Genomic DNA, 12,322 nt, shown 5'->3' on the forward strand with positions numbered 1-12,322 from the left:
GCCGTGCGGGGATTAATTAGAACACCAATATTAATGATATCTTCAAGATGACACAAACTTCATGAACAAGAAATCATTCAATCGTACTTATTTGTTGATATGATGCACACAGAGCAAGGAAGAACCTGCCTTTTTTGACTGCTGTCTCCTTGCACGTTGAGGCGTTCAGGCGCACTCGTAATTTTGAGTGTTAGGCGCTAATTGTTTTTCTTTTTTATTCACATACACACTGGAGCTAGGGTCTGGGTTGAAAAAAAATGCATTTATTAAAAACAGAAAAAAATAAAATAAAAAAACTGTCCTCAATAGTTTCTACACTTTTCAGTACTTTGGTTCTGTTTTTTTTTTTTCGGAAGAAAAGCTCTGATAAAACATTCCACTGTTCTTAAATATCTTAATTTGTATTTATTTATTTAATACACAAAATAAGATGAAAAAATAAATTAATCAAAATAAAGAAAATCAATCAGTAATAAATAAATAAAATAATAATAAAACAGCAAATAGTTGGTGGGGAGAGAAATTATAATTTTTTTCAGATTCAAATTAACAGTATTAATAGTTATTTAATCTTTAACATGAACATTAATAAAGCTTTAAGATGTCATTTTCTGGGTACATAATACCATGCAGCATTCATATAAAACTAACATTAAACTTTCATATCAAGGTGGGGGCCTCAAATTAGCGTCCGCGAGTTTGAGACCCCTGCCCTATAGCAAGGGACGTACCCCTGGGGGTATGTGTATCCCACTTTGGGAACCATTGCAATACACTGCCGTGGGACCCCTGGGACTCATTAAAAAGTGTCAAAAACGGTTGATTAAAGGACCTTGAACTAGCTTCTAAATGAATACCACTGCTGAGTAATATATTAGTAATATGATCACTTGGGTGCAGTCTTAAGTGTATACATGCATAGTCGGTGTATTCTGCTATACTACTAGAATGGTAATAAATCCCAGGGTGTTTGAACATGCTTGGGAAATAGAGACCAATCTGCCTTTCTTTTGCTTTCACAGCGCATCCAGCTAAACAGTTAAAGAGAGGAGTTCAGCTATAAAATATGAATGTGCTTTAAATGAGTTTCTTTCAAAGGTTTATGAAGTTCTGCTAGGTGGCAAGAAGGTAAAAAAAAAAAAAAAAGTCCAGCAAAAAGAGCGAGAAATAAACTGTTGGAGTTAAAAAAGCTGAAGGAATTTCAAGTACTGCATGTATGCTGTGCTGTCATGGTTTCCTTTTTGTGCGGTGGATGAAAACTATCTGCCACGGGCTAAAAGAAGAGACAAAAGTAAATGTTGGCTTGAAGTTCAAATAAAAAAAGAGCTGCCTTGTGCTTCAAAATTGCAACAGGCCTGTCACCGAAAGAAAAAAAACATACATCTGCAGTAACAATAGCAAAGTAATTTGGGCAGTATTTTTTCTAAATGTGCTGACAGATACACTGGATGTGCTGACACTCTCAGCACCTCCGTGCTGGAAAGTGCTATTGATAGCTCCTCTTTTTAGGAGCAGACTATTGACTGAAGCAAAGCGGAAATGTGGAATCAGCAGAAATTATTCCTGCATGATGAGAAATAAGACCTTTTGGTGACTCTATCTCACACTCACGCTCACCCAGGGATGGATATTTATCACTGATGTACTATTCTTACATGAAAGACAAAAAATATGTCTCCCAACTCAGTGAAATAGAAAAAAAAATCAAAAAATTGTGTTTATCATATTGATCACATATGCTTCTTAATCTACTAACTCCAATATTACAATTAAATACTGTATTTGCAAGCTAATTTTCAAGTTGCAGCACAAAACTAACAACCCAACAAGCAGAAGAAAACAAAACTACACAACAACAACTTATGGCCCAACAAGTATAGCGACTAGTTAACGGACCCCACTAATATACAGAAAACACATACGCTCACACCTGGGCACCAGTCCTGCCACTTTTCCCGGCACAGGAAATTCCACAGGAATCCACCAAATCCACTACATCTACTGGAGTAAAGGTTTCTCAGCACACTTCCTAGACAGCCGGTTGAGGAAGGAGGGGCAAGGGGATGGTGATGTGGTATTATTAGCATTGCAATGACTGCAATTTCAGAACCACATGAGGAAACACCTTAAACTACACTTGGTTCCAAATTATTATGCAAATGATATTTTTGTCTGATTTTGCTAAAGAGTTCATATAAATTACATAATTGAGTAGTATAATTTGAATGCAAGGCTGCACAGTGGACGAGTGGTTAGCGCGCAGACATCACAGCTAGGAAACCAGGGTTCAATTCCACCCTCGGGCATCTCTGTGTGGAGTTTGCATGTTCTCCCTGTTGCATGGGGTGCTGGAGCCTATCCCAGCTGTCTTCGGGCGAGAGGCGGGGTACACCCTGGACTGGTAGCCAGCCAATCACAGGGCACATATAGACAAACAACCATTCACACTCACATTCATACCTATGGACAATTTGGAGTCGCCAATTAACCTAGCATGTTTTTGGAATGTGGGAGGAAACCGGAGTACCCGGAGAAAACCCACGCATGCACAGGGAGAACATGCAAACTCCCCATAGAGATGGCCGAGAGTGGGATTGAACTTGGGTCTCCTAGCTGTGGGGCCTGCACGCTAACTACTTGGCCGCCGTGCAGCCCGAAAGCAGACCAATTACCTAAAATAATTCTTTCATTCATTTTCTACCGTCCTCACGAGGGTCGCGGGGGTGCTGGAGCCTATCCCAGCTGTCTTCGGTTGCCAGCCAATCACAGGGCACATATAGACAAACAACCATTCACACTCACATTCATACCTATGGACAATTTGGAGTCGCCAATTAACCTAGCATGTTTTTGGAATGTGGGAGGAAACCGGAGTACCCGTAGAAAACCCATGCATGCACGGGGAGAACATGCAAACTCCACACAGAGATGCCCGAGGGTGTAATCGAACTCGGGTCTCTTAGCTGTGTGGCCTGTGCACTAACCCCAATAATTCCATTGAAAAACCCCCAAAAATTGATTTATGATACAAAAATAATAATTTAGAACACAATGTAAAGCTAATCTCCCATGCAAAGGTGAAGTAATTCATAGATATGTATCCCTTCGGGAGTTTCTCGGTCTTCAGCGACACCTTTTGCAGCAACACATCATCTCGCATGAAAATGTTGTGAAACAGACACACACAATGTTAACAAGGCGCTAACCCAGATAGCCACAGCACAGCGGAAGCATGGACATGGTACAAAACATGACATCATGAAAGAAACAGTGGAGTTGACGTAAACCAACAAGCATTAGTAATCTTCTCCAACAGTGTTGACAACTTACCTACTGGCTGGTTCGCCAACTGGAACATCTGTCAAAAAGAGGAAAACAGCAACTGTGAGACAAAATCCTTCCAAGGTAAAAGATTTAGAAAGTGACAGCTTTTGTGAAAAATTTGGACATTTTCGAAATGGGCCTTAAATTGAACGCAAATGCAATGCAATGAGGCTGTTATTTCTGGGGGTGTCGACGATTTGATTCCAAAAACATGCTAGGTTAATTGGCGACTCCAAATTGTCCATAGGTATGAATGTGAGTGTGAATGGTTGTTTGTCTATATGTGCCCTGTGATTGGCTGGCAACCGAAGACAGCTGGGATAGGCTCCAGCATGAATTAATTAATTATTTAAGGTAATTGGTCTGCTTTCAGGCTGCACGGCAGTGAAGTAGTTAGCGTGCAGGCCCCACAGCTAGGAGACCAGGGTTCAATTCCACCCTCGGCCATCTCTGTGTGGAGTTTGCATGTTCTCCCCGTGCATGCGTGGGTTTTCTTCCGGGTACTCCGGTTTCCTCCCACATTCCAAAAACATGCTAGGTTAATTAGCGACTCCAAATTGTCCATAGGTATGAATGTGAGTGTGAATGGTTGTTTGTCTATATGTGCCCTGTGATTGGCTGGCCACCAGTCCAGGGTGTACCCCGCCTCTCGCCCGAAGACAGCTGGGATAGGCTCCAGCATGTCCAACATGATAGAGTGAAAAGAAGTTCTCCTCCTATTGCGTGTGGAAGTGGTATGTTTTTGGCTTCTTTATTTTGTCTTTGGGCTGTAGGGCGGTCGAGTGGTTAGCGCGCTGACCTCACAGCTAGGAGACCCGAGTTCAATCCCACCCTCGGCCATCTCTGTGTGGAGTTTGCATGTTCTCCCCGTGCATGCGTGGGTTTTCTCCGGGTACTCAAGTTTCCTCCCACATTCCAAAAACATGCTAGGTTAATTAGCGACTCCAAATTGTCCATAGGTATGAATGTGAGTGTGAATGGTTGTTTGTCTATATGTGCCCTGTGATTGGCTGGCCACCAGTCCAGGGTGTACCCCGCCTCTCGCCCGAAGACAGCTGGGATAGGCTCCAGCATCCCCGCGACCCTGGTGAGGATAAGCGGTAGAAAATGAATGAATGAATAATATATAAAGGTGGCTATAGGGTTGCTATTTCAAGTCTAGAGAGCTAGTGTTAAAAAAATGTTAAGAAAATGAATTAATGAATGAATTTGAATGCATTTATATGTTAAATTTTTTTTTTAATAATATAAACTTTCCCAGGTAAGAACTGCAGTGAGGCTGTTATTTCCCTTGCAGTTGAAACTTAAGACAATGTAATGTAATAAAATACCAGACATTTTCAATACAATTATATCGAAGTAATGGGTTCCATGTCTGAAATATTACACTATTATCGACATGGACAACCTCAACTATGATGTCATGCCTCTGTTAGTGAAACTGTACAGCAAGGCTCCATTAGCACATGGCTTTGGTTTACTCTCTTGGCCAAAATCATGCATATTGTGTAATGTTTCACTTTGTTGTAGCGTAACAACATTACATAGTCGTAGGGCTGAACCGCTCCTGAGGGACGTCAGGGAATACGTTTCAGGAGAACTTATGTCAGGATGGGCTGTAAAAAGGAGGACAAGGATGTGTGTGCAGCTGTCTGCATGTGGTCGTTTTGGTTTTATTGCCTCTGACAACATAACGGGGGTTAAAATAGTGTCACGAGCCCGGTGTGTAAACTGGTCATCCTGCAGGGGAGGGACGGTACTTTCACTTTCAACCCTGCCTTACATAAAAGCCCCCCCCCCACTTCATTATTGTATTAACACTGCCCAGAGTTCTCCAATGCATCACTATTGGCCAACTTTATGGATGACAAACTGAATGTTAAAGAAATACCAAAAGAAGAAAATAACTAAAGAACTTTTCATAAGAATGACCACATTTGTTGGCAATGTGCCCCCTTGTGGTTGTGAGCCGCAAGTTGACAACATCTGTCCATCATGGGATTTATTCTCAAAAGTTAGCAAAGTAAGTATTTAGAATGGCAAGCTGTTGTTTGATGAGCTGGATTCCATTGAGGGTTTAGCATCACATTTAACCTTCACTGTTTTGCAAATCTGAAGCTTATTGTTTTGATTAATCAAGTAATCTATTAGTCCCGAGATGGACCAAATCAACATGAACACAAACAGTTAGAAAGGAAGAAAGAAAAAAATCATGTGATCACTGTTTACTAAAGTCGATGCTAAGATAATAAATTGGTCTGCTTTCATGGATGACTACGGAAATTTTTTAAATATTCACATTTGAGAGGCTGAAATCACTCCAAATTGTCCATAGGTATGAATGTGAGTGTGAATGGTTGTTTGTCTATATGTGCCCTGTGATTGGCTGGCCACCAGTCCAGGGCAGTGTACCCCGTCTCTCGCCAGAGGACAGCTGGGATAAACTCCAGCTTGGCCGTGACCTAAGTGAGGATAAGCCGTATAGAAAATGGAAGGATGGAAAGACATTTTTCATGAAAAAAACTATTAATCCAATACCAAAATAACTGACAATTAATTGGATTGTCGATTAATTGTCAATTCATCAATTAATTGTTGCAGCTGTAATATGAGGGATGGCATTGGCATACAGATTAGATATCGGTGTGTTCATTCATTCATTTTCTACCGCTTTTTCCTCACGAGGGTCGCGGGGGTGCTGGAGCCTATCCCAGTTGTCCCATTCACACTCACATTCATACCTAAGCCCAAAGACAAAACAAAAAAGCCAAAACCGTACCACTTCCACACGCAATAGGAGGATAACTTATTTTCACTCTATCATGTTGGACATGCTGGAGCCTATCCCAGCTGTCTTCAGGCGAGAGGCGGGGTGCACCCTGGACTGGTGGCCAGCCAATCACAGGGCACATATAGACAAACAACCATTCACACTCACATTCATACCTATGGACAATTTGGAGTCGCCAATTAACCTAGCATGTTTTTGGAATGTGGGAGGAAACCGGAGTACCCGGAGAAAACCCACGCATGCACGGGGAGAACATGCAAACTACACACAGAGATGGTCGAGGGTGGAATTGAACCCTTGTCTCCTAGCTGTGAGGTCTGCGCGCTAACCACTTGACCACCGTGCCGGATATCGGTGTGTATTGTTTGAATTTTTTTGGCAGCTAATAATAATAATATCGCCATTCGAGTGATCCACTGGTTTGAAATCCTTTCCATGTTTCACCATCTGACTTTAATTATGCAATCCACAATCGCTGTGGAGCGCTGCGAGGTGGGAGTCTTCCTCTCATCTCCTTCAAGGTGTCTTCCTTTAATACTTCTAATTTAATATCACACCTCAGGTTATATTGCAGTAAAATAATGAGCAACAGGAGGCATGCTGAATGAGGCCAGTTCATGCTTTCACTGATTGTATTAGTTTAATACTTTGTACATTACTTTCTTCTTATATGGATAGTACCGCAGAAATGTGCATCCTTCCAAATGTTATCGTTGCCAGTATTATTTAATTGGATTATTATTTGTAAATGTATTGAGAATAACCTGTTTTACCGCTTTGATAGTAGGAGAGCATGTGATTTTAGTTGACTCTCGGTCTTCTTCATGTGGAGTAAGATATTGACCCAATGGAGAAAACCCGTTTATTTATCTGTCAGCCAGCTCAGTCAGCCAGTTCTCATCCACAAGCATCAAATCACGAGCCCCGTTGGGATGACGATAAATGGAGCAAGATGTTATCACGTGATCCACAGTCTGCTGCTCTGCACCACAATCGCAGGCCGCAGTGTAAGCCATACATCTACATGAAGCCATACATCTGTACATGCATGAACGGAAGAGACCAATGCCGGTTCAAAGGTGGTTGAGACATACGAAGTTGAAGTGAGAGGTTTACTATTGGGTATGATTTTTAATTATTGCACTTTTATAACTTGCATTACACATTGCAATATTTGTCTTCGGTATAGCCGATATTGGTAAGAAAGCCAATGTCGAGCATCTCTAGTCAATATACTGGTATAAAGTACCTCACCTTCAGTGGAAATGGATTCTTCCTTGCGGGGATATCCCTCCTGCGGTGTGACATCTTGCACAGCTTGTGACACCGGTTTGGAGTTTGATTGCACGACCCGATTGCCGTCCTCCTGTAACTTCTCCTCGTCTTCGCTGTCATCAAACACAAACTCCTCCCCTTGCTCCTCATCTTCCTCCTCTTGCTCCTCGTCCTCCTTTGGCAGTTGCTGAGAGGTGGTGGTGGACATGGCTCCTGAAGTAGAAGCATACATTTAAATAGTAACACAAGACAGACAACAGATATAAGTTCATAATACTACATACCATTCACAGTGTCTTTGAATGCATCTTCTGAATGCCTTATACTGTATATATATCTTCGTTCAGTTGGTCATTTTTATGCCTGAAAGTGTTTAGTTTAGACTAAAAATACTTAAGATTTGCTTGGCTATACACTACCGCTCAAAAGTTTGGGATCACTTGGAATTTTTTTTGGTTGTGCAGCGTTTTTCTGTCCTTGTTAGACCCAGTTTGTGCTGCTCTCTGAAGGGAGTAGTTAACAGCATGGTAAGAGATTTTAGTTTTAGTTTAGATTTTTAGATGGGTTTTCTAATCATCTATTAGCCTTATAAAATGATGGACTTGGATTAGCAGCCATACCAGGAGATTGATGCAGAGGACTGACAGTTGTTGATAGTAGGCCTCTATGCAAAAATGTACATCCTTCTTTGAAAAATCATCTCATTCATTGTAATTGTTTGTGAAATGGATAAAAATATTTGAGAAATGGAAAAAAAATTGTTTGTGAAATGCATGAAAATGTGTTTTTTTTGGAAAACAAATAAATTTGCAAGTGATCCTAAACTTTTGAGTCTGGCAAACAGGACCAGGGACACACAGCACCCACCAATCCACCCCCAAGACGCCAGGACCAGCGGGCGACAAACCGGACACATTTATCATACCGAACAGGAAAACCAAATTGGTCCGAAAAGGAAGAAAATGATTATTTCCGCCATTCATGATAAGAGTTAAATGGATGGAGGCAAAGAGGCAAACAGATTGCCGGGCTGGAATGTTCTAAGCTGCTTATCAAAATCATATTAAACACCTTCAAGATAAAACCAGCTGACTAAAAACCCAGCAAGGAAGAGGAACAGCCAACAAGTGTTTATGGAAGGTAAAATAAAAAATAGCTCCACAAAATAAACTCATTCAGTAGAATCTGATAGGAGTCCTGTGAGGATAATAGCTACAGTACGAGAACGCTAGTGTGACATGTAGTGGTTAGCATCTGTTAGCTAAATCAAAAGCTCTAAGGCAGCTTAGCGAGACGATAAACCAAGACACTAATGAGTCCGTTTTATTAACAGGGACCTAATGTGCTTTTTTTTACACTTTTCTGATCTATAAATAATACAATGTTGTACTCTCTTGTTAAACGACGCCAAAATGTCAGATAATGAGGTATTGGATGGCCGATTTCCACTGATGTCAATGCGATCCAGACTTCCTTGTATGGGCTGCAGATTGCCTATGGACCTATGTATCCGGAAATCCTTGGGAATACCCAGAGGAGGTTTCAGAGGTGGAGTAATTTAAACAGACCGTTTGGGTCCGAAGCAGGAAGTCTATGGAAACACTGCAGGAAGAGGTGCAGAATGTGGAAGATCCAGAAAGCTTTTTCCTACTGACACCCTCACAATGATCCAGACTTGGGATGGGCACTGGACAACCAATTAATCAATCTGTATGAAAGGCAGCAGAGTGTAACATTTCACAGAGATGTCAGACACCATTTGTCATTCTTACCATTAATAACTCCCTGCAACTGAAGACCTCCGATTATGCAAAAAAAAACGATTTCCACTGATGTCAATGCAATCCAGACTTCCTCATATGGGCTGCAGATTGCCTGCGGACCTACGTATTCGGAAATCCTTGGGAATACTCAAAGGAGGTTTCAGGTGTGGAGTAATTTAAACAGACCGTTTGGGTCCGAAGCAGGAAGTCTATGGAAACACTGCAGGAAGAGGTGCAGAATGTAGAAGATCCAGAAAGCTTTTTCCTGCTGAGACCCTTGGGATGGGCACCGGACAACCAATTAATCAATCTGTATGAAAGGCAGCAGAGTGTAACATTTCACCTAGATGTCAGACACCATTTGTCATTCTTACCATTAATAACTCCCTGCAACTGAAGACCTCCGATTATGCAAAAATTACTTTTTAATGATGTTCTAACAGTAATGTTTCCCTCGAGCCTGTTTATGAGCCATAAACAAACGCTAAATCTCTCTCGCTTGGTGCTTAAAGGTTTGCTTTTGAAGTTGCGGCTTTTCATGGCATCATGAAGGAAAAAAAATCTCCTTCATGGATATGATACAAAAGCAGGCTTCACTGCACATCTTAAAATACAGCCTGGAGCTCTGTCAACAGTTTGATCATATTTTTGTTTTCATATTTCTGCAGCAAAAAGTCTGACTTTTCACCCTTCAATTCTGTTTTCTGTTGTACGGGAAGTTTTGACGATCCGCTTACTTTGGCATCGTTAATTCGTGCTCACTCTGTGGACAGCTTCGGAATCAGACAGGAAGTTTCCTCCTCTTTTCACACGATATAACACTTGTATAGTCAAAGCAAAGTCCTCGCAGCAGTGGCCCAAATGACCCGTGAGCTAATCAGTAGCGCGGTGACGAATGAAGAAACAATGCTTCTCTGAAGCAGACCAGAGGTTTTCTCTACACAGAAGCGCCATTGTTGATGGGAGCAGAGAGTGTGGGCCTGTGGAGAAACTGATGGGGAGACCGGCAGCAAAGGCCACACTGGAATCTCATTCGGGTCGTAAATAGAAGCCATTTCGGAACTAAATTGCACGTCTTGCTTCAATAGGTTTCATTTGATTGAAAAACATTACTGACACACACACTTGGTGACTCAGCATTCGGAGTGGTACGAGTCGAAATTGCGCCGTCAATATGCAAAGTTTTCAGCCAGTCATGACAGACATTTAGATGAAGCAATAAGTGCTGACGCTGAATTTTTCAATCAACATTCATGTTGTTCTGGATCGTAATTTCCCAAAGGAGCGCCAGAGGCTGTTCCATTAGGCCAAAGAATGTTTTAGCACGGAAGTGGCTCAATGCTGATTAGAATGCAAAACAGATGCAAGGATGACTGGGCGGTACTCTAACATGAGCAGAAAGTATGTCACGTAAAATCACCATTTCGTACTGTTTGCATGTGTGGGAAAGAAACGGCAGTCCCAGAAGTACCAGGAGGATTTGATTCTTAACCCTTCCACTGTTGTTATTTCCGCTGAGAAAAGTAACATTGAAAGACATATTTTCTGTGCTCAAATATTCAAATAGTTACCGTTTTTAAAAATGTTCATCACGTATTCCGGGAGACGAAGCAAGTGACATTTAAATTGCACAGTCCCACTCGGACGTTCCCATTTACTACAATGCATTCATTCCCTGTTATTATGCTCCACTTCTCTGTGAGTTTGTGTTGTTTGTTATATTCATTCATCCATTTCCTGTACGGCTTATCCTCATGGGTCGTGGGCATGCTGGAGCCTATCCCAGCTGTCTTCGGACGAGAGACAGGGTACACCCGAGATTGGTCGCCAGCCAATCACAGGGCACATATAGACAAACAACCATTCACACTCACATTCATACCTATGGACAATCAACCAAACAACCATTCATCACAAATGTTAGCTGCACTAGCATAGCATAGTGAGCTACAGTGCTAACATTCATTCATTCATTTTCTACCGCTTATCCTCACAAGGGTCACAGGAGGTGCTGGAGCCTATCCCAGCTGTCTTCGGACAAGAGGCAAGATACACCCTTGATTGGTCGCCAGCCAATCCCAGGGCACATATAGACAAACAACCATTCATCGCAAATGTTAGCTACACTAGCATAGCTATGTGAGCTACAGTGCTAACATTCATTCATTCATTTTCTACCGCTTATCCTCACGAGGGTCGCGGGAGATGCTGGAGCCTATCCCAGCTGTCTTCGGACAAGAGGCAAGATACACCCTGGATTGGTCGCCAGCCAATCCCAGGGCACATATTGACAAAGAACCATTCATCACAAATGTTAGCTATACTAGCATAGCTATGTGAGCTACATTGCTAACATTATAGTCACAATTTAAATCATGCCAGGTTAGCCTCTTCGCTAACAAAAAACAAAGCCCCCATGTCTGTCCAATGCCTATGCTGCCTTTTAAGATGTGTAGCAAAGCCTGTTTTTTTTACTAAGCAATTTCTGTGAAGCATCAGACGCTGTATACGGCAGTATCATGACCAATCATTGCTGTTAGAACATCATTTTAACTAATCCAAAGCCTGTTGTTTTGATTAATCGAATAATTGGTTAAAAATGAACAGGTTTGATACACGTTTCACATCCTGAATGTAATTTTAGAACACTTAATGTGCTGCTATCGAGGTTAATGCATGGCACAACACTTCTTGTCTGACTCACAGTGACATCATCACGTCGATGTACATAATCCAGACGTTTTGGTTTTGAGGACGAGTTCAGACGTGCTAAAGATGCTTGCTGCGTCATTTGTGGACGCTTCTGTGGGGTGAACTGCCTTAGCCTGCAGAGGAATGCACATGAGGTGTGACAGCTAGAATGGATACAGCAACAAAACAGCTGGTGCCTTCAAGTCCATGTCGGCAAACTGTATTTTTAAAGCATGTAATTTTTCTACGGCTTTTTTTGGCCTTTTGTCAACATGCAAACTGACAATATTTAGGAAACTCGCAGACACGTCACACTTTTTTTTTAGGGATGTCCTGATCTGATCATCTGGATTGAGATTGCCGGACGATCTGGTGTACTTTTGAAAATCAGTTAATATCAGCTTCCGCCACAAACTGATCCGGTTGCCATATTATATTCGTAGCAAAGGGCTACACAGGCAGGCAATGTAATCTGTTG

The 12,322-nt window shown here is 41.8% G+C and overlaps 1 protein-coding gene across 2 annotated transcripts in view; it reads right to left on the minus strand.

Moving 5' to 3' along the window:
- arhgef10la (Rho guanine nucleotide exchange factor (GEF) 10-like a) overlaps window positions 1-12,322 on the minus strand; it is a 122,760-nt gene that overhangs the window by 104,213 nt on the left and 6,225 nt on the right. For both annotated transcript variants that reach the window (XM_058054589.1, XM_058054590.1), the window contains 2 exons: window positions 7,370-7,603; window positions 3,331-3,358 (listed from right to left, as the gene is read on the minus strand). In XM_058054589.1, the coding sequence (XP_057910572.1) occupies window positions 3,331-3,358; window positions 7,370-7,598 (257 nt within the window). In that variant the 5' untranslated portion in view covers window positions 7,599-7,603. The remainder of the gene's footprint in view (window positions 1-3,330; window positions 3,359-7,369; window positions 7,604-12,322) is intronic.

Source organism: Doryrhamphus excisus, chromosome 18 (assembly GCF_030265055.1).
Source record: "Doryrhamphus excisus isolate RoL2022-K1 chromosome 18, RoL_Dexc_1.0, whole genome shotgun sequence".
Taxonomy (NCBI): Eukaryota; Metazoa; Chordata; class Actinopteri; order Syngnathiformes; family Syngnathidae; genus Doryrhamphus; species Doryrhamphus excisus.